General features: G+C 47.6%; 1 protein-coding gene across 1 annotated transcript in view; it reads left to right on the forward strand.

Moving 5' to 3' along the window:
* POGLUT2 (protein O-glucosyltransferase 2) overlaps positions 1 to 23,606 on the forward strand; it is a 310,611-nt gene that overhangs the window by 215,524 nt on the left and 71,481 nt on the right. Inside the window, exons 7-8 of the mRNA XM_078657503.1 lie at positions 845 to 1,054; positions 2,130 to 2,219. Of these exons, the coding sequence (XP_078513629.1) occupies positions 845 to 1,054; positions 2,130 to 2,219 (300 nt within the window). The remainder of the gene's footprint in view (positions 1 to 844; positions 1,055 to 2,129; positions 2,220 to 23,606) is intronic.

Raw genomic sequence — 23,606 nt, forward strand, 5'->3', positions numbered from 1 at the left:
ATTCTACACTTGTCCTCTTCATGTGCACCTACAAGAACCTGATGCTTCCCCACAGCTTCCTTTAACAGTACCGAAGAGTGGCAGGAGCTGCCATTGTGGTAGGGCCTTTGCCTATGTGGCAGCCACACCTTAGAACTCTCTCCCTGGAGAGTTGCGATGTATAACAATCTATATTTCAGGAAGATACTAAAAACCTGGCCTTTTATGCTATAATGATCAGACCAAGCTGGATTGCCAGCATATAGCAGTGTCATAACCCCTTTTTGGTAACTGTACGGTTAACAAAGACAATACTAAAACAAGCTAAGCTCTTATTTCGAGAGTAAGTTCTGTAAACAAAGCATGGCCCAATTGAACAAGAACTAGTCAGTTACTGAGGCAGATACTAGTAAACTGTTACATGCAGTGATAAGCAATACTTATGCACGCCTCCCAGTTCTCCTACAGAAAATGATGCCCCTAAAGATTCATGAGGATTGAAGAGATCTTCAGTAGTGAATTACTCTGCAAGAAGTAAAAACACTTGCTAGTTTCTTGTTCGAAATATTACGTAGTCTAGGGTGTCCAGCCTATGCCCAGATCCATGACAGATTTACATGCTAACCACCAATTATGTAAGCTTGTTGCATCCGAATTAATTGTATTTCAATGTATCTGATATAGCTAGAACTGGACATATTAACTCCGAGACTTTTATTCAGAGTTTCTTTTAATCCAGGAGTACTGCAAAATGTTATTACCTTCCAGTTCTATTTTTGTGTTGTTGATATAAAGTTTATTTCAGTAAACAGTTTTTATGGTTGGTTTGTGTTACATGCTGTGTTTTCTGCTGGTGTTTTTTCAGTACAAATATCAGATCAATGTGGATGGGACTGTTGCAGCCTATAGATTACCTTACCTGCTGGCAGGAAACAGTGTCATACTGAAACAAGAATCAATCTATAACGAACATTTTTATAATGAGCTGCAACCTTGGAAACATTACATCCCATTCAAAAGGGACCTGAGTGATCTTCTGGAGAAACTACAATGGGCCAAAAATCACGACGAAGAGGTAGGTATTCTGCATGTTAGCACATGCCATTGAGCTCACGCTGGCTTTTCCTTGTTTACACATGTCAAAATCCAATTTGGGTCAGAAGAACAGGTATGCGCCAGGCTAGAGACCATTGAACATCGCAAAAAGACCTGCATATTGCCCTCTCTAGAGGTTATTGTCCCAGTTGTGTATAACTTCATGATATCTAAATGTAAATACCCATGGTTCCTGTGGAAGCAAAGTATTTCTAATTAATTACCTTCTGTTCATGTTATGCTAGTGCTACATTTTAAATTATTCCCATATTTGAATTGAATGATGTTGTTCTTTACGTATGCCCTAGAGATCATGGAAATATGGTGTGAGTAGCATGGGATTCAAAAAGGTTTCTTGAAAGCACACAACCTCACACAGAGATTTGTTTACCAACTACACTGTTACTGACACCTGACAACTTCCCTTACTTTCTATATGAGATTGTCCTCTTCTCCAGTGGCATCTCACTCTTCCCCAAACAGTTGATAGGTCTTTGTCAGAATATTTGCGCAAACATGTGCCATCACATCTTCCTCCAATGCCGTCAGCCTCATGCGTGACCCTTTTCCAAGAGCACATTCTTGCATGGATGGATCCCCACCCATCTCACTTGTGTGTATCATGCACTCTCTATAATTTCTTCCTGCCCTTTACTTCACTAGAACAGTGGTCTTCCCACTGGCTCGGACATTTCTTACTACACCTACAATTTTCTCTTTCAGTCCTGAACACCTTGTCTATTTGTAGCCTGGGAATCCACTGTTACTGAAAGAAGCCTGGTCTTTGCACATCGAAACCTTCTCTCTCCTGCTACTCCCGCTCCCACCAATAACCAAGATCTTTCAATTGCTCCTTGATGTCCTCGCCCAGCTATCACACAATCCACTGTCATGATTGAACACTTCTTAACTTCCTATTAATTAATCCAGACTTTTTTCTGGTTCGGCTTTATGCTGTTTTGGTTCTCTTTGTAAATAGTTTTGTGATTCACTAGTTTTTGTAACCTCTTACTTAATGCAACCAATTCACACTGGCTTTCTTTTAATTTCACCAGTCCATGAACATTGCTAAAGCTGGGCAGGAGTTTGCAAGAAACAACCTTATGGGAGATCACATTTTTTGTTACTATTTCAAGCTTTTACAAGTAAGTTTTCAATGTACGAGCTATAATATCTAGAGTTTGCAAATTGTATTTCTTAAATTGCTTGAAAGTAAGTTTTGATATTATTTTATAGGTTACTTCAAATATTTGCTCCCAGAAAATGTATATACATCTTGTGACACCATAAGCTCATTGTTACAATAGTATTTGAACATGCATAGCTGTAAAGAGAGTTATGACTTTAAGTACAATGGCATGCCTTCAGAAGTGAAACCTTGACTTTAGTTTTCACTAAATGAAGAGAGGCCCGAACGTGTCACAATAAGCTATTCGAAATTGTAGTAGACCTTGATGGCAAATATTTCTTTATGGTGTTGTAAATTCTAAGCAATTTAGGAATTTTGGATGCTTTTGTCACTGGTCTAGAATTCTAAATCTTCATTATAGATCTATTAGTTAGCCATTCGAGTGATATTTCTAAAGAAGTAATTTACACTCTGTGACTTGGGCAAATCATCATAAAAAAATTGTGTTGCTGAATCAAGTGTTTAGGTCAGCAAATCTATCAAAATATATTCTGGAGCCTTTTTCAACTTTACAACCATTTCTGACATCTACATCTTTAAACTAACTTGGTCATTACAGTTATGATACCTCATATATTTTTTGGATTCTCATTATTAGGAGGCTGTGTATTGCTCATGTATATTTGTTTAATTGATTGTTCCACTGTTGTTACTTTAGTGCCTATGCTTCACAGTTTATATCCCATTGTTATGTTTTTTCCTTTTTAGGTCTTCCCTAATGCTGCCAACATACCTATTGTATTCAATATAGCCATAGAATGGGCCTAAGGTCCACTCTTTGGTCATGATTCATTGGCTTTCTTGTCTTTCTCAGTTCCCTGATTTAATGGTTTTCCCACTCTTTTGTAAAAGAGTTTAATTTATTAGAAATTAAAGATTACTTTAGGTGCATTAGTTAGCATGACCGGGGCGCAATTTGCTGCTTTGAAAATCATTCACATTTACTGAAGAAGAAAAGCCGGTTTACTTTGTGAACAAACTTTCAACTGTGCATGTGTCTTTTTTATTTTAGAAAATCATGGAAACTACTGCCATATCACTATGGTTTTCATTCTAATACAAATGTAAGGGTTACTTCTCACCAGTAGCAGGTGTTCCTTTTGTTACAAATCAAGGCTGCTTAACTTAAGCTTTGCATTGTAGATAAAGCAAATTATTGTTCAAAATGCATATGCTTACATCCTTTAATTATGCACTGATTTAGCCAATAGACTGTGAAGGGACATAGGTGTTGCAGGAATGTCATAAAAACTAATAGTTTAATTGGGTATTTTAATTTAAATATTGCTTCTATGTAAAATCATGTTTCAAAATGCGTGTGCCTTTTGTACCAAACTTATTATAAAAGGAGGTGCAATCTGGAGATGAGCCAGATTTTTTTTTTTTTTTTTGCTGTGGGATAACTGCTCTGAAACCTTAGGTTTTCTCACTGCAGATTTGCGTTGAGACTCTACTAGCAGAGATATTGGGTCTATCTCAGACGTTTAACTTAAGATTTATTGTTCTGCCCTGAGAGCTTTTTAGGTCTCGGACCTAAAGGCTGCGCTTTGCGCAGTCTGGGGTCGGATAATTAATGTCCCTTAGTAGCGCTTTGGAACCCGCCTCCCTGTCCTGTCTCTCCTCCATTGGCTGGCTTCCTAAACGGAGGCCAGCCATTGGAGGAGAGATGCGTCACTCCGATTTAGCCCCGTCTTTTTCGGATTTGAGGGCGTAAGTTTTGCTGTTCTTTAGACAGTGACGTTGTTGGTCACTCAAAACAGCAAAACCACGCCCCCGAATCTGAAAAATTCGGAAGCTGGCGGGCGCCATTTTTTATCGTCTGAGGTGAGGTGAGGATCGATCGGTTAATGCGGCAGGACCCTGCCGCCGCCTCTTCTACCCAGTCCCCCACCCTCCTGTCCCCTGGGCGCCCGGAGATCACTGCTGCAACCCGGAATGGCTCGGGGCCAGTGACTGGGGCGGTGGTGCCGAGGCAGGGTTCTCTGCCTCTCACGCCTCTGTGTTCTGTCTCGCGCCGCGGTGGCTCGCGACCCTCCCAGCCATGGCCTCACCCTCCGTGATGGTTTCTGTGCCTGACACCGCCTGGGCTGAGTCATCTCTAGAGCAGAGCCTGACGGCCAGCAGCCCCTCCGCAGTGCTGCCCCGAGCCCGCTCCCGCATCTCCCAGTGTATTATCTGTCCGTTCCCACGCTCCATGTTCCGCGTTCCTGCACTGTTTGTCACTTTCTTTCTCCCATCTCAGTCCTCACTCTGTGTTACTTCGCCCTCTAATTGTGATTCTTACCCGCTTCCCCTCCTCTCTCTTGCCACGTCAGTTTCTCGCGCTTTTGTCCAACATTTCTACAATTCTCAATTTCTCTCCCTCTCTCTAGTGTGTGCCGTTCTTAGTGCCCCTGCCCCAGTTTTTGCCGGTGTTTCTTGCCTCTGACTCCCTGTTTCTGCACCCCTTCCCTACGCCCGCAGCTCTCCGCTCTCGCACCCCTTCCCTCTAGCCACATTTATTTTAACTCCTCCCACGCTCCCTCCCCGCAAACTCTCTTGCCTCAGGGAATTCAGCAACTCCTGCCTGCCCTGTTTCCTAACCTCACACCTGCATCTTGCCCCTCCACCTGCGGGAGATGTGTTTGCATTCCTCACGAATATACCTGCTCCGGGGCTCCCCTGTTCCCCTTTCCTCTACCTGCTCCATCTCCCTTACTTCATCGTTACTTTTTCCTAGACTCCTATCTGCCTGTTGTCTCGTCCGTCCCTCAGCCACTGCCTGCTCTGCTCCTGTAGCTCCTTGCCTGCTCCGGCTTCCCTCTTCCTACCTCTCAGCCTCCTCCCTCGCGTGTTATCTTTCTGCCTGCTCCGGCTCCTCCTGTCTCTCTTCTTACCTCTCTGCCTGCTCCGGCTCGTGCCTCTCTGCTTGTAAGGTCCCGTTTCTCTGCTTCTGCTTCTGCTTGTCCGCGGCGGGGCTCCAAAGATTGGGTCCAGATGTGCGCCAGCTGCAGGAGGGGTTTGCCTCCCGTCCACCCCCTCACAACCTAGCCAGCCCCCACGCCACAGTCTCTGTCCTCTGGCCCGACCCGCCTCTTCCATCCCTCCCACCCCCCCACTGCTGCTCTAGGGGCATTCCTCACGGGACAGTGCATCATATAGGGTGAACATAGGATAACATCAAGTGACGCAGGATACATCACAGTGCAGAAGTGACTAGAAGGGGTTAGAAGTAACACATCGACGCAGGACAGAAAGGCGCACAGTATTGTAACATTTACATAGCGCTTACTACCCCTGTGAGGCGCCGAAGTGCTCGCTCGCATTAGTGCAGGCTGCCCTTGTAGGGCGTGTGGTTGGAAGTATGTTAATTTTGTTTTGAACCTTTGTAGAAAGTGGTTCCATGTCAATCTTGATGACCACTGAGAGATTTGGTTATCATGTTATGGGACACACCAGGAAGTGTGAGATATAGGTGCGCAGTGTATGGTTGGCAGTAAGGTGGGTGTGCAGTGTATGCTTGGCAGTAAGGTGAGTGTGCAGTGTATGCTTGGCAGTAAGGTGGGTGTGCAGTGTATGATTGGCAGTAAGGTGAGTGTGCAGTGTATGGTTGGCGGTAAGGTGGGTGTGCGGTATATGGCTGGCAGTAAGGTGGGTGTGCAGTGTATGATTGGCAGTAGGGTGTGTGTGCGGTATATGGTTGGCGATAAGATGGGTGTGCAGTGTATGATTGGCAGTAAGGTGGGTGTGCAGTGTATGGGTGGCAGTATGACCAGCAATATTTGCGGTTACACTGTATTAATCGCAAGTAGCAGTTCTTTGCTTTGAGCTTCAGAAGGCACGTCTTCACCTTCGAAGCGGTGTAATTAAGAGAGGCAAGCAGACAACCTTTACCCAATATCTGGCGCTCCATGTAGCGACCTCAGAAAGATGGAAGCCTGAGTCTGCCGTTCCAGAATTCGATCTCGGTGCCCAGCAGCATGCGTTCAACTCACTGAGCTGCCCTGCTGGGAATTGAAACATCGTCCACTCATAAACCAAATGTGATGGTAATGCAGTTTCCATAATCTTAAAATGACACCCCCTTCATCCGCAGCCATATTTATAATATGCAATTTCGATGCAGGTAAATATTTTCCTTTTTCAGTCCCAAGTTGTAGGTTTGTGTTTAGGGTTTGGATTGTCATTAATGGTTGTGTGCATCTGTTTGTCATGGCGTCGCGGTCATGCACTCAGTGGGGTTGTTTGTGAAAAGGTTGCTGCTGTGCTAGAAAATAGCACGGCTTAGGACAGCTAAAACTCAGGGACATGAACGTCTGGTATTGCAGTCGTGGTGTAATTAGGGCCTTCGCAGAAATATATTTTTGACAGTAGAACGTGATGCAATCCTTTTTTTGTAGTTTGGGGTCACCCGTTCAAAATGCCCGCTTATTGTCTTCATTCCTCAAATGCTGAGGTGGCAAAAGCAAGAAACCTAATATGAACATTCAGACTATCCCAAAACAATTTATAGCACACTAAACTTAACCTGAAAATTGCAAGATGCGATATTTATTATTATGACATCATTCACTAAATTCCAAGAAATGGAAGAAGGGATGTACAGAGGCTTCAATTGAAAGGTTTAACAAAAAAATGCTTTAGTGAGTATTGGAGTATTTCATAAAGAGAAAAAAAGCTTTTTAAATGAGAAGATATGTAACTCATTATTGAATAACCTTCAAAGGATGTTAAAAGCTCAGAACGCACCAACTCATCCATCTGGGCCCTGGATATCCCCAAAGGAAAATAACCTTTTTATTTTATAATAAAATGGAAGAAAATTGTGGTGTCTTTGGAACGCCATTTTTTGCTTGCTCTTTGAAGCTCTCTGGTATTTTTGATCCGGTGTCGCCCCTCTCTGCTTTTGACAGCATGTTAAAAGTCGAGTCGAGTGGTTGTTTTGGTGAACTGTGATCTGGATTTCAGCACTTCAAATCCCAGTCCGGGCCTCTGTTTCCCCTTAAAGCCACGTTAACTAGCTTGGGCCTTGCCTGTTCGCTGTGGTGCCCTGGTCCTTCCTCACCTCCAGTTTGGGGTTTTGGGAATGTGTTTTGAGGACATCACTTTACAAAAGGCGCTGCAGCCTCTGAGGGATCCCTCTAACCCAAGGCCTGCTCCCAAGTGACAGCAGGCTCTCTCGATAGAGACTGGCCAAAGCAGGCCCTCCAACTCCCAGGGGTGCTCCCCTCCCGCTGTCCGTGTCTTTTTCCCGCCCCCTCCCGCGGATGAGGTCGCCGCTCTCGTTTCTCTTGTGCCTGGAGAGTTTGGCGGTGTATCAGGAAACTGTTGCCTTTTATGCCAGGTCCATGATGGGCAGTGGAACGAGCGCTAATGAGCCTGGGATAGATTGTTCTTGTTTCTCCTGACAGCTTATGTGTGCTGATCAGCGGCATGAGAGGTAAGTGCCGGTCTTGGGGTGGGAGGTATTTGTAGCATGTATGTTTGTTGCTTATTGTTAGCATGCATTCCACATCACTCTCAAACACACTACCTCACAACTTTACTCTCTCTCTATCTCACTAGCTTACTCTCTATCTCACTACCTCACTCCATCTATTTCTATCTCACACTCTCACTACCTCACTATATCACGACTCACTCCCTCAAAAAATCACTACATCACTCTCTCACTAACTCACTCTCTATCTCACTACCTCACAACTTCACTCTCTCTCTAACTCACTACCTCACTCACTATCTCACTACCGCACTCTCTCTCTTTCTATCTCACTGTCACTTTCACTCTCTCTTTCACTACCTCACTCTCTATCTCACTACCTCACAAACTCACTCACTGTTTGTATCTCACTACCTCAGAACATCCCTCTCACTCACTACCTCACTCTTCCACTACCTCACTCTGTCTCTCACTACCTCACTCTCTATCTACCTCTCTCTCACTACATAACTCTCTCTACCTCACTACTCCACTCTATCTATCTCACTACCTCACTATCTCACAACTTCTCTCTCTCAAAACATCACTACCTCACTCTCTCACTACCTCACTCTCTAGCTCACAACTTCACTCTCTCTCACTTTAACTCACTACCTCAATCACTCTCTATCTCACTACTTCACTCTTTCTATCTCACTAACTCACTTTCACTCTCTTTCACTACCTCTCTCTCTATCTCACTACATCACAACATCATTCTATGCTTATATCTCACTACCTCACAACATCCCTCTCCCTCACTACCTCACTCTTTCACTACCTCACTCTCTCTCTATTTCAATACCTCACTCTCTCTCTCTATCTCACTACCTCACTCTCTCTCTACTAATGCAATATGTATCACATATGCAAAAAAAAGCTAATGCCAATAGAAATGACAATGCCATTTATTTAGGGATACAAAAAGATAAAAAAAGTAATGAGCAATACCAATAGCTCTACCTATAATATTGCCGAGACCATTGCATTGTAAATGCTTGTTGAGCTTTTCTTTTGAGAACGAATTTATGTTAGTCTGTTTCCTAATCTGTTTGATTTATTAACAATTTTGCATACTGTAATGAAACTACATTTTTTGATAAGCTCACACGGTGATACATTTAAGAATCTTGTTGTGTGTAGTTTATGAATAACTTTAGACTGAGTCTATGAGAGACCCCAATAGTCCTGCTTCCACAAATGACCCCTTTGATTTATTAATTAGAGTCTCAAATTATTGTTGTACTTTTCCCACCCACAGGACATTTCAGTCTTCCTGTATTTTTATTTGATGGACTGTATCTCTCATTTGTTAATATCAGGACCTAGCAATACAGTGCATAAGGGCCTATTTTATTTTCTCTCCCTCTCGTTGTCCTTGTTTCCCCCTTTCCACCCCTCCTTTGCTCCCCATGCTCCCCCTTTTTTTAATTTAAACAAATTTCTTTGAGTTTTTTTTACAAGTATACAACAAAGATTAGCATATCCGGTATTGTATACAGTTTCAATAATTATGCAGAGCGGTCATGAATGTCAAATGTTTCCATTTTTTCAGGGTGGTCCTGTGATTAGTGGGTCTAATGCCCCCCTTGTATGACTCGGACGGTAAAGTTGGAGTAGCGGTTTGGTATGGGAAGAGAGAGGATGGGGAAAGGGGTCAGCCTGGAGCCAGTGAATGTCAGCGTAGTCCTCAGGCGTCCTCACCATGCACCACAGTTTTGGACTTTACCCATCGGTGTGAACATGGTCAGCCATTGTTCAGGGGTTGGGGGGTTATATCCAGTAGGTACTGATTGTTTTCTGCTGTATGAGTGCCAGGTCAAGGAAACGTGTTGCAACTTTGCGCTGGCGCAGTCTACAGTGTACACCCAGCGTGCATGCCTCCCCGGTAGAAATGTTCAAGATGTCTAGGCGTTCTAACTGTGAGTGAATAGTGGTCTACTATGTTTGCAGTTGTGGGCAGTCCATAGGATGTATTTCAGGCCAGCTGTCAGGGTATTACATCTGGCACCAGTGTCAGAGGCGCCAGGAAATGTGTGTCAATTGTTTTGGGGATAAGTATGCCCGGTGAAATATGTAATATTGGATGAGATTTAGGCGAGCATTGCGAGGTACTCTCTGTGGGCATGATAACCTCTTCTCCCATTCCTTATTATGAAATAATCTACTAAACTCTGTCTTACAGATCTCCTGCAAAGGTTGGAGTGATATTTGTGTATGTGCAAGTATGGCTTTAGTGAGCCATATGATTAGCCTGTGAACTGTGCCCCTAGTGTGCAGCTTTTGTAGAAGGTGGTTTGTGACCGGTCCAAATCCCGAGTTGCCGATGTGGCCTCCATCGCTGTCTTCGGGGAAGCATAGAGGAGGAACTGGCCCTCATTGAGCACATACTGCTCAGTCAATGCCTCAAACTCCACCAGGCACCCATCTGAGATTTGAGTAAAGGTTGCCCATGCAGATGATGCTGGCATTTTCCCACTTCTGTAGTCGGCCGCTAAAGAGGTGGAATCCAAATAACGGAATTGCTGGAGCATATGGGGGGAACATACAAAATAATAGGGGTGTGGCTGCCCTTCGTGGGCATGACCATGCCGCCACCCATGCATGCTGGCAGTCTTTTATGCCTCCCCTAGGCAGATAGGGATGATTAGCCCCAATCTGCACCACTGGAGGAGCGGAAAGCCTACTAGACAGCAGGGATGTATAAAAAGCATTGGCATAGTGTAGTAAATGAGTCCACGAATTAAGTAGATTCCAAGAAGTATTTATTCAAATGGAAGAACAACTTAACATCCACAGCAGTAACGATCTTCATCCTACGGTAGCCAACCTTCTTATAGCGTGACATTCTATTTATATTCTGCAGTGACCTCACAGGTTTTAAATGACCCAACCATAGAATACCACACACCTCCCCCCTTTTAAAAAAAACAAGGAAAATAATAAAATCCCACCCCAGAAATAAGAAAAGAAAGGAAAAAAAATTAAAAACAAACAAAGTCCTTCAATTTCACAGGAGTATGTTTCACCCGTGTACTCTTTCGTGAAAGACAAGAATTTTGATTGCAATTAGTAGAAACAATGTTAGAGAAATCACCATGCACAGTATTGTCAGACATATCATTGGTTACATTTTCACGTATAACAGTATTGTCAGAAATATTATCATTAGTAGCATTTTCCTGAATGTTGCCCTCACACAGAGAAGAAAGATTATCAAAGGCTTCATGAGTACCAGAAAAACTAAAGTCGTCATTTACAGCTTGTAGATTACCAGGAGACGCTAAACTAGAAAATTGTTGTATAGACTTCGTGTCATTGGATTTACATATTGAAATGCGTCTAAAATTCCAGATCTTGCCACCCTCCTGCCTTACTAAAAACTTCAGTAACCTTAACTGAATTAGATCATCTGGAAGCTCCCTTATGAATTTGTCCTCCAAACTTCACTCTTACAAGATCTCCTACATTTAACTTAGAAGTATTAGCTTTCTGTACAGAATTCTGTGACATTTTCGCTTGGTATCTACTAACACGATCTCGAACACTTTTCAAATCCAATTCCAAGTAATCATCATTCTTAGTCTTTAACCACCAAGGCATGAGTTTAGAGCCTGGTTTCCTACAACGCAACATCTCAAAAGGGGATAACCCTGTTACAGAGTTAGGAGACATGCGATAAGTTAAAAGAGTAGCTTGCAAAGCTTTTTTCCATTTCAAACCACTCCGTAAAGCTAACTGACAAGACTCCTTAATCACTCTATTAAAACGTTCTACTTGGCCGTTGTGCACAATACCACAGCTGGATAGAAAATATATAAAAACATCACTAACAAACTGCGGGCCATTATCAGAAATGATTTCTTCAGGCAGACCTTCTCTACAGAAAACTTCATTCAATAATTCTATGATAACATCAGAATTTACCTTTTCAACAATTTTCAATTCTGGCCATTTAGAAAAGTAATCGACCAGAACAACAGCGAACATATCTTTTCCAGATTGATAATTAAAAGGACCAATAATGTCAATCCCTAACTTACGCCACGGACTCTGGACAAACTCAATGGGGGTAACACCCACAGAAATCGGTTTCACAGATTTGTCACTCAAAGAACAAGGGGAACAATTCCTAACCCACCTGTCGATTATGCAATCCATACTAGGCCACCAATAAAATTCTCTAATTCTTCTCTTAGTTGTGGACATCCCCATATGCCCCTCATGTGCAAGATTGCAAATAGACTCTCTCATATCCTTGGGAGGAACAATTTTATCAGCTCTGAAAATCATGGCAAAATTTTCCATTAATTCATCCCTAACCTTAAAGAAAGAGGCCAAATCACCACTCAGTTTCCTCTCTTCAGGCCAACCTCTACTTAGAAAAATCCTCACCTTCTTCAAGACTTCATCTTGTTGCATAGCTTGTGTCCATAAAGATTGAGAAATCAATTTGGATTGGTCATTTCTATTGATAACATTTACGTCACATATAGTAAAAGCAACATCACATTCTTTGGGTTGTTTTACAACAGAACTATCACTGATGGGAAAGCGTGACATGCAATCCGCATGAACATGAAGACGCCCTGGGACATAAACAACCTCACAACGATATTCTTGTAATTTTGCAGCAAGCCTCGCTAGACGAGCAGTGAAAGTCCTACCACCACCGGCCGACAACATACTAACCAGGGATTTATGATCAGTCCTTAATGAAAATGTTGTTCCCCAAAGAAATTGGCGGAAATGTTGAGTCGCCCAAGTACAAGCAAGTAGCTCCTTTTCTATGGTAGAATAATTAAATTCTGCATCTCGTAGAGTCCTTGAAGCATAAACGACTACATATTCTCCAAGCTTATCTTTTTGCATCAGAACGGCTCCTAGACCAACATTACTAGCGTCGACGCAGACAATACATTCTTTTGCAACAGAAAATGGTTTCAGAAAAGGAGCATCAATGATTTTACTTTTGAGAATGTCAAAAGATTCTTGTTGGTCTTTACCCCAAACAAATTTTGCTTGTTTCTTTAATAAAGAACGTAAAGGATGAACAATAGTGGAATAATTTTGAACAAATTTCCCAAAGAATTTAGTAAGACCTAGAAAAGACAACAACTGTTCTTTAGAAGTGGGAACAGGGGCCGAGGTAATACTTTTTACATGGTTAATTTTGGGCTTGATACCATTTCTTGAAATTTCATGGCCCAAATACTCAACTTTAGATTTGTCTAAATTTGCATTTGGAAAACTTCAGAGTTAAACCTTTCTCTTGAACACTGATTAATACAGAATGTAGATTAGAATCATGTTCTTCAAAATCCTTACCATATATTAGAATATCGTCTTGAAACGCTATTGCACCATTACAATTCTTGAGCAGATCTTTCATCAACCGTTGAAAAACGGAGGCGGCACTAGCTAGTCCGAAAGGCATCCTCAAATACTGGAGCATGCCTTCCATAGTAACAAATGCAGTTAGCTTCTTAGATTCTTCATGTAATTCCACCTGGCGATATGCACTGGTCAAGTCAATTGTAGAAAACACGGTAGCACCAGACAAAGAAGAAATTAGTTCATGGATATTTGGTAGGGGGTGTTTATCAACCCAGATTTCTTGGTTTAAACTGCGGAGATCAACACATAAGCGGAGATCTCCAGAACTTTTAAGCGATAAAACAATGGGAGACACCCATGGGGAAGACTCAATGGGCTCAATAATTTGTTTCAAAACCAGGTCATTCAAAATTTCTCTAAGTTTACTTCTGTAAGCTATTGGGACGTTTCTTACCCTGTGTCTAACTGAAACCGCATTTTCATTGAGAATTATTTTATGTTTAAAGTCAGAATATTTTCCAAGAGTGTCCTTAAAGACATCTTAAGGTTATCTACAAAACAAGAATCTTTCACGAGCACACTTGAAATCATTTCAACTAAACTATTTACTTCTGAATCTATAAAACATACTGGAGGATTGGCATTGGGATCAAGCTTAATTCCTAGATCACGTTGGTGTGGCCACCCAAGAATAGCTACCCCTTTAGTAGCTACATACACTTTCCCATTGGTAATTCTATCTCTGATTTGAATGGTAGCCCAAAAGAAACCTTCCAGATTAATTTTTTGTCCAGTGTAACCTCCAGGTCGAATATCAGGGATTAATAATTCCCTATTTCCCCATAAACTTCTGAACAATTTTAAACCAATGATAGTATACCAGGAACAGGAATCTATCATCAATTCAATTGAAATATTGTCAACTAAAATGGGACAAGAGGGAAATTCTTTGTGTTCATTTTCATCTACAGAAAGAATGCAGTTAAAACTATGGAGAACTTGGGGCGTGGCTTAGCGGGCGATCATGGCGGACGTGGCTGCCTAAGAGCTCCCGCCGGCCCGCCGTTTATCCTGGGATTATCCTGGCCCCTGAACCCCGATAAGTGTACCGGTCCGAGGTGGTCGTGGCGGAAGACACTGGGAATCGTCCGGTGCCGGAGACAACGCACCGAGACCGTCTGCGGCAGTGGGGCGAGTGAGTGCGGTGAGCGGCCTGGTGCCCGCCGAACAAGCCGGGGCCTCAATTTTGGCGCCCCTGACCGGAGGACCTGACCCGGAGCCGGCGCTGCCGCTCCCTGGCCGCGTTCCGGGACTGCCTGCTGTCGGCGGCCCACAGCGGAGTGCCCTGCTCATCCTCGTATTGCCGGCGGTGGGGGCCTGGGCCGGTGAGGGGCCTCGGAGGGACTGCGGCCTACCTGGCCTTGCCGGAGCCGGGGCCTCGAGTTTGGCGACCCCCGCCTGAGGTCATCCACGCTGGGGCTCAGACACTCTGCTGCTGCTATCCACTGCACACTTCGCCTTCCGGGGGCGCGGCGCCCCCCACCGCTGGCGGCGCATTACCCTCCACTGGGACTGGCGGCGGCGCTCCACGGCCGGTGAGAGCTACATCCTTCATTTTTGTTGACGAGTGCTGTGGGGGCTGTTGCGAGGAGCGGTGCCGGAGGGGGACGCTGCAGACATCGGACGCTTGACCAGTGCTTATCCTCCCAGGGCTTGGCTGGTCCTGCAGGTGGTGTGGACGCGGCGAAGGGACCGGAGCGGCAGGGGCGGCCTGGTGGCCCGAGCGCGGCCGGGACCTTGATTTTCACAGCCTGTGCAGGCCACGATCCGGGGCTGCCTGCTCCTGACGACCTACAGAGGGGTCCCCTGCCCTTCCTCGCCATATCCGCGGTAGGGCCTGTGACTGGAGGGGGTATCGGAAGATCCGCGGCCTACCTGGCCTTGGTGAAGCCGGGATCTCAAGTTTGGTGGTCCCCGCCCGGAGTCACCGGCCCGGATCCATTGCCCTGGTGAGTGGACACAGCAGGGCCCCCCGGGAACTGAGGGGTCAAACAGGCGCCTGGCCCAGAGAATTGCCCTATCCTGCTCCGGTGGTACCTGGGGCGGCGGTTGGAAAACTTGTGGCTTGAACTGGAGTGGCCCATACCTGCGCCGTGCCAGGAGTGCCGGTGGGCGCGACGACGACTTCATACACCTTGGCGGGGCGGCATTGCCTGGGGTGTACCCGGTCTGTGGACTCGCGAGCGGCCTGGTGTGTTCGGGACGCCTCGGCTGGGGCCTAGTTGGTGGACTATCGCGAGAAGCGGCCCTGATACAGGTGCGTGTCACTGCTCTGCCGTCTGAGCGGCCGCCATGACGAGGGGCTCGGCCGCCACTAAGACAGGACCCATAGACAAATTCACTGGCCATGGTGGAGGAGCCGGGGCGGCTGGTGGGGGTCATCCTGCTGGACCGGACAACGCGGCCTTGATGACGGCCATTACGCAGTCCCGCGACATGCTGGATGCGAAAATTGGCGCGGTGGGGGCCGATGTGATGCTGCTGCGTCAAGATCTTCGCAATGCAGTCGCCCGCATTACTGAAACTGAGACCAGGGTCACGGCAGTGGAGGGAGATGTTGGTGCCCTTAAGAAGAAGATTGCCGACATGGAACAGATCCAACGGGGCCTGGCGCATCGTGTGGAGGATGCCGAGGGGCGGGCGAGGCGGAACAACCTGCGCTTCGTTGGCTTTCCGGAGGACTGCGAGAATGGGCCTATGGACGCTTTTCTGACCCGGTGGCTGGAGAGCTGGCTACCACCGGACTCCCTGTCGCGATGCTTCATAGTGGAGCGTGCCCACCGCGCCCTGACGCAGAAGCCACCAGCCGGGGAACGGCCTCGCCCGATCATCGCCAGGCTCCTCAACTTCCACGACAGGGACGTCATTCTCCGGGAAGCAAGGCTAAAGGACACCCTGCTGTACGACAATCATAAAATAATGATATTCCCGGACTATACCAGACTGGTCCACCAACAGAGGCACTCCTTCCTGGATGCTAAGGCCAAGCTGCGTGGCCTGAAAATTCAGTACTCGCTGCTCTACCCGGCCCGCCTCCGGGTGATCTACAACTCCAAGACCCTCTTCTTTGATACGCCGGAGGCCGTCTTCAACTGGACCGATGAGACGGTCAGGATCCGACCTCACGTCCAACCGGGGCTGCACTCTGGATCGTCGCGTGGCTCGTCTCGGGACAGGAGCAACCCGCCTGGCAAAGGGAAACGTCATCGCAAGTCCCGCTCCCGGCGGAGGTCCCTGTCCCGGGACCCCCTTTTGGGGGACGCACAGCCTGATACGGATCAATCTGATAGAGGCTCCTGATCGCCCTTCATGGGGACTGTCTGCTGGTGGCCTTCTCTCTGTGACTATACCTGGCAGAGGCTGAGCTGTGGTCGGTGGGACACGCATTGGTTGGTGCAGTATTGACCTCTTCTTGGCGAATGCCGGGGCCTCCATGGTCTGTAACTTTCTTGTGGTGCTTTGCTTATGACTCTACTGTATGTTTGTTGGGGTTCGGGGCGCATACTTTGGGCTGCCTCCTCCTGTTGGGACTGGGGGGTGGTTCTGGGAGTGTGTCTGATTAGTTCGGGGGGGGACTAGTTGGGATCCATTGGTATGGCTGGCTTTAGGCGCTGTGTTCTGGGCCTGAAGTACCGTATACCGCGACAGATACTTCATTGTTCCTTGAGGTATGGGGGTGGGGGTGGGGGGAACTGGGGTGTTTGGTTGCTAGTGGGTTGGGTTGGGATTGGTGGGGTAGTGGGGTTTGGGGCTTCGGGGCTTGTGGGGTTTGGGGTTCTGGTTCTGGGGGGGCACGTGGTCTCTATGTATTTTGCAACTGTGGGGTCTGGGGCATGGGCCGGGGGTCGGGGAGTGCGGGGCTGGGAGCATTGTGATCATGGTTGATGCTCCTCACTTAGCGCCCAATGGCGCTTCCATGCGTGTTCTTAGCTGGAATGTACGGGGACTATTGGACAAGATTAAACGGGGAGCGGTGCTTCGCTGGGCTAAGAGGGACTTGGCAGATGTGCTCCTTCTTCAAGAGACGCACATGCTGGGTACGAAAGCCCTGAGTTTGCAGCGCTTTGGCTTCCATCAAGTGTTCCATGCCGGATTTACCAGGGGCTCCAGGGGTGTGGCCATTCTTATTCATAGACGGCTGGCGTATGTACATGAGCGTCAGTGGCTCGACCCCCAGGGACGTTTTGTCTTTATACAGGGGAGGGTCGGTGTGGAGCCGGTTGTGTTTGGCTGTGTGTATGCCCCCCCCCCCTTGCAATGGGCCTTAGCTGAACGTTTGTTTGCCTTATGGGCTGAGTTCCCCCGCTCCATGGCTGTGATTGGCGGCGACTGGAATGATGTGATGGATGTGGCTTTGGACCGGCAGAGGAGGCCTGGAGTGGCGCTTGTGTCCTCCCCTACGCGGTTGGGGGCTATGGTTGATGGTCTGGGTTGGGTGGATGTGTGGCGACATCTACATGCAGAGCGGCGAGAGTACACCTTTGTTTCGGCTGTCCATGGCTCCCTGTCGCGTTTGGATTGTGTGTTTGTCCCGAGGGCCTTCCTTGACAGGGTGAAGGGGGCGGCGATTCGGCCTCGCGGGCTCTCTGATCATTCCCCTGTGGCAGTACAAATTGACTTGTGCAAAACACGCTCCCCTTTCAGATGGCGAATGTCCGCGTGGCATCTGCAGCGCCCTGATTATACACAGCATCTGCGTAGCGCGATCGCCCATTATTGGCAAGACAACCTTACCGGAGGGATAGATGCGGTGACAGTCTGGGAGGCTATGAAACCCACCCTGCGGGGCGTAGATATTGCTTGGTGTGCGTCTGCTCGCCGGACCCGGCTAGGAGGCATTGCTGCGGCCGCAGAGCGGGTGGAGGAACTCGAGGCTCGGCACAGCGAGGCGCCCGATGATATGGCACTGCGGCTACTCCTACAGGCGCAACAGTCCTATTCCTCGATCCTGTTGGACGAGGCTCGTCAGGCGTGGTTGGCCACCCGTAGCAGGGTGTACCAGTGGGGCGACAAGTCTTGCACCATGCTCCATAGGCTGTGCCAACAGAACCTGCAGCCTCTTACACTGCCGGGCCTTGTTGATGGTGCAGGAGTGGCGATCACGGATCCGGCAACTCTTGCAGCGAGTTTTGCGCGCTATTATGGGCACCAGTATGCCTCTCGGGAGACTCTCTCCCCTGCCATTATCGCGGATTATATTGCATCGGTTCCCCCATCTGCTGTCTCTGATGAGGTGCGCGAGGCCCTGGACCTTCCCCTGTCGGCTGAGGAGCTGGGTGATGCGCTGGGTCAGTTAAATGTGGGCAAGGCGCCGGGGCCGAGCGGATTCCCCAGCGAATTTTATAAGAAGTTCCATCTACAGCTCGGGCCGCACTACTTGCGGGCCCTGGAACAGGCACGAGAGCGTGGCCGCCTCCCACCGGACTGGCGTCATGCCGAAATAGTGGTATTTTTGAAGCCAGGTAGGCCCCCTGACCGCCATGACTCCTATCGCCCCATATCCCTCATCAACTTCGAGGCCAAGCTCCTGGCAAAGGCGCTGGCAAACCGCTTACTTCCACACATTTCAGCCCTTGTCCACCCAGATCAGGCGGGTTTTATGCCGCGCAGGGCGACGAGACACAATATACGACGGGCGCAGGCCGCGATACAAGCGATTGAGTCTTCGGAGGACCCGGCGGCGCTCCTGCTGGCTGATATTGATAGTGCCTTCGATTCGGTCAGCTGGACCTTTCTTTTTGCTCTGTTGCCGCTGCTGAACCTGGGCCCGATCTTCCTTTCCTATGTCAGGCTGCTCTACACTGAGATCACGGCCTCGGTGCGTATCTCGGGGACGGCGTCGGCTCGTTTTCCAGTGTCCAGGGGCACACGTCAGGGGTGTCCGCTCTCCCCTTACCTTTTCGCGCTGGCCATGGAGCCGCTGGCCGCCAGGGTGCGCCGCGATGAGCTCTACCGTGGCTTCGTCTGGGGCGCGGATCATTCAGACCGCATAGCTCTATACGCGGATGATGTGCTATTTTTCATGACTGACCTACAGCGTACGGGTCCTCGTGTTCTGGAATTGATGCAGGAGTTTGGTCGGGCATCGGGGCTCTTCCTTAACCCGCGCAAATCGACCATGTGGGTGCTGGGGGGTGCCGCAGTGGCCTGCCCTTGGGCTGCATCCCTTCAGATGGCTGTGGAGGGTGTGAAGTACCTGGGTGTCTTCCTCTCTGCCTCGCCTGCAGTGGCATGGGACCGGAACATCCTGCCGGTATGGGATCGGGTCCAGCTGGACATCAAGACATGGACGCGCATGCCTCTTAATATCTACGGCCGGTCGGCCATCTTCAAGATGGTGGCTTTGCCCCGTCTATTATATCAACTGCAGAACCATCCCTTCCAGGTTGATCCGCAGTGGTTCCGTACTGTTAATTCTGTGCTGGGCCGGTTTCTGTGGGCTGGCGGTGCCGCCAGGGTAGCGCTGCGCACATGCTTCCTCTCTACCTACTGCGGCGGTTTGGCGGCCGCAGATATGTTGTCTTACTATCAGGCCTCCCATCTCCTTGTGCTTAACGAGTGGTGGTATGGGGACCGTAGTGATCCGGCTTATGCCCTTGAGCACTCACTGATGGGTGGCGCCTCCCTTCACACCCTGCTGTACTCGGCTCGGCAAAGGCGGCTGCTTCCGCAAGTCACCCAAGTGGTCTTCGCTGTCTGGCGGCGGGCTCTGCACCGGGTGGGTTGGTGGGGTCGGCTTACAGCTGAAACCCCGTTGTGGCGCAATGGCCTGTTACCGGCACTGGCGTCTCTGTCCGGATTTGACGGCTGGGATGCAATTGGGATCTCGTCCCTAGGCCATGTCCTCTCGGGTACTACTCTAAAGTCCTTTCGGGATCTTAGCTCCGAAGTTAGTATGCCCAAGACCCAGTTTTTCCGCTACCTTCAATTTCGCCACGCACTTACTCCTAGCCTGGTGGGCCTGGAACAGCTCCCTGATTTTAGTCCTATCGAGGCTAAGCTGTTTATGGGAGACCTAGGTGACAAGAAGGTCTCGCAGATATATCGCACTCTGGTCACCCACTGCTCCCCTTCACTCGCAGCGCTGAGAGCCTCTTGGGAGGGTGATGTTGGTCCATTGGATGATGACGACTGGCGTGAGGCCTTGGAATCTCCCCGTGGTGCTGCTATAGCCATCCGCCTTCGCTTCATCCAGTTCAAGTACCTCCACCGGGCTTATTATACCAGACACCGCCTATGGCGGGCGGGCCTTGTTGCGACTCCGGAATGCCTGAGGTGTGGTTCTGAAGAGGGCACCCTGTTTCATACGGTATGGTCCTGTGAGAGACTGACTCGATTCTGGGCTGGGGTTTGGGACTGCCTGTCAGAGGTGTTGGGTTGGGACCTGCCCCGTACCCCCAGGCTGGGCCTTCTTCATGTTCTGGAGAATGTTGGGGGCAATATTTACAAACGCCATTTGCTGTTGCTGGGGCTGGTGGTGGCGAAGAGAGACCTGGCACAGGCCTGGAAGAGCGAGCGCGCCCCCCCAATCGGGGCTTGGAAGGCGGGCCTGGACTTCCTCATGGGACTAGAGCAGCCTGTTTTTGAAGCCCGGGGATGTCCCCGCAAACACTACAAAATCTGGAAACGGTGGGCGGAATACCGGGGCCTGCTCCTTGACCCCCCCGTAGACATTGATGATGCATTACAGCTGGATGTGGATCCCGCACTCTAGGCTGCTGGCCGGCTCCACCTTTGTAGGTTATATCATGTTGCTGGACTGTGATCACGTGCTCTGGGTTAGGGTGGGATAAGGGGTGGGTAGCTGCGGGCGGGGCTGGTTGGGGTTGGGGTTTTTGGGGTTGGGTGGGTGGGGTAGTTCGTTGTCGTTCACTATATAACGCTGGGTTCGATGCTGTACTAATGATGTGTCTCTTTCTATCTGTCGTTGACAGTCTCCTCCTGACTGTGGAGGGCTGTGTTGAGCTTTGCTTGAACTCATAATAAAATTGGTTATGAAAAAAAAAAAAAAAAAAAAAAACTATGGAGAACTTCTTCTTCTTCTTGTGAAATATAGTTAATTTTTTTAATAGAACGACACACATTACCAAAATGTCCTTTTCTTTTGCATTTGACACACACTCTGTCCCAAGCAGGACACCCTCTGTAATTGCCAACATGGTTAGAACTTCCACAACGATAGCATGAAATATTTCTTTTTTGAGAAAATTTGTTATCGGAAAAGTTCTTATTATGTACAAGTTTCTTATCACTGTCTTTTTTAAATAAACCTTTGGAAGAAGAATTTGAATTAGTTTGGTTCTTAACTAAAGAAACCTCAGCTTCAGGAATTAGTGGTTTAGTACTAGTACCTCTAATTTCAGACACAAATAATTCTGATTGCTCTATACCCTTGGCAATTTTAATAACAGCACTGAGGGAAGATTCTGTGCCTAACCAAAGTCTCTCTTGAATTTTCTTGCTCTTTGTTCGCATCATAATCTGGTCTCTAAGAACTGGTTCATAGGAGATCGTTTCAAAAGCACAGGAACATGCTAAAGAATGTAGAGCTGAGACATAATCCTCAATGGATTCATCTTGTTTTTGAACTCGAGAGTAGAATTTGAACCTTTCCATGACTGTGTTTATTTTCCTCCCAAAACAAATTTTCATCTGTCTGGTAGCTTTCTCAAAAACATCAATATCCCCCCCGCATCATCAATAGGGGGAAGATTGTCAAATTCCTTGATGCCTGCGCCCCCTAAGCAATGTCTTAAAAGAGCTAATTTCCTCTTTGCAGAACAACCATCTTACTCAAGCACATGCACATATGCCATGAACATTGGGAACCATAAGTCCCACTCAATGTTAGGATCGCCAGCAGTTTGTAAGAAATGAGGAGGAGCTGCAATGTTCGACATTACGCACAAAAAATGATAAGTTCTTTATTTTAGAAAATATCAAAATTGAGGTAAGAATAGATAAGAAATACCTTTTTGTATAAAGCAAAAGAGTTATCAACTTTCCGTTAAGATATGTGCTGTAAAACTTGTTTCCGATCGAAAATACGAGCGAAAAGTAAATATTCAAAATGGTGGCACGCAAATGACGTCAGCGCGTCATAACAGGTGGAAGGTGACTCCAATAATGCTTTGCGATTAGCTCCCACAATGCTTAGCAAGAAGGCGTCCGCGTCATCAAAGGAGAACTTTTGAAGATGTCGCATGCAGAGAGTTCGAAGACGTGCTTGAAGAATTTTGAAAGATACCTGCACCAACGGCATCCAAGGTAATGACAGATTGAGGTTGAAAAATATGTAATTCAAGGCAAAATATGCGCAATTAAAAAAAATAAACAGCTTCAAAAGTACGTTACCAGACAGCAACAAGGGTTCAATTCAACTCCAGTTGAAAAGAAAACACGGAGTAATCTTAAATAAATATAACGTGAACGTTGTTCTTCAAATCTTGAAATATTACGATCCCAAACGTCGCCAAGATTTGTGTAGTAAATGGGTCCACGAATGAAGTAGATTCCAAGAAGTATTTATTCAAATGGAAGAACAACTTAACATCCACAGCAGTAACGATCTTCATCCTACGGTAGCCAACCTTCTTATAACGTGACATTCTATTAATATTCTACAGTGACCTCACAGGTTCTAAATGACCCAACCATAGAATACCACACATAGCCAACAGGTCTCGCTTTTGGGAGCTTATAACTGTTTAGCCATGCAACAGTTGATGTTGTTGCACCAAGGATATTGTGCTGCATAACGGCGAGCTGTGAACCTGATAAGTGTTAGGACAGAGCCGGAAACAGGGAGGTAAGCACGGCAAGCTTTGAACCTGATAAGTGTTAGGACAGAGCAGGGGGCATAGGAGTAAGCACAGCGAGCTTCGAACCTGATGGTATGTGTTAGGACAGTGCGGGGGGCAGGGGGATAAGCACAGCGAGCTTTGAACCTGATGATAAGTGTTAAAACCGAGCGTGAGGCAGAGGGGTTAAGCACGGTGAGCTTTGAACCTGATGATCAGTGTTAGGACAGAGCAGGGGGCACGGGGGTACGCATGGTGAGCTATGAACCTGATGATAATTGTTAGGACAGAGCGGGGGGCAGAGGGGGTAAGCATGGCGCGCTTTGAACCTGCAGATAAATGTTAGGACAGATCGGGGGCAGGTGGGTAAGCGCGACAAGCTTTGAACCGGATGATCTGTTTTAGGACAGAGCAGGGGCAGGGGATAAGCATGGCGAGCTTTGAACCAGATGATCAGTGTTAGGACCGAGCAGGGGCAGGGGGGTAAGCACGGTGAGCTTTGAACCTGATGATAAGTGTTAGGACAGAGCGGAGGGCAGGGGGGTAATAAGCACAGCGAGCTTTGAACTTGATGATAAGTTTTAGGACAGAGTGGGGGCAGGGGGTAAGCATAGTGAGCTTTGAATCAGATGATCTGTTTTAGGAAAGAGCGTGGGCAGGGGCGTAAGCACGGCGAGCTTTGAACCCA

This window comes from Lissotriton helveticus, chromosome 8 (assembly GCF_964261635.1).
Source record: "Lissotriton helveticus chromosome 8, aLisHel1.1, whole genome shotgun sequence".
NCBI classification, from domain to species: Eukaryota; Metazoa; Chordata; class Amphibia; order Caudata; family Salamandridae; genus Lissotriton; species Lissotriton helveticus.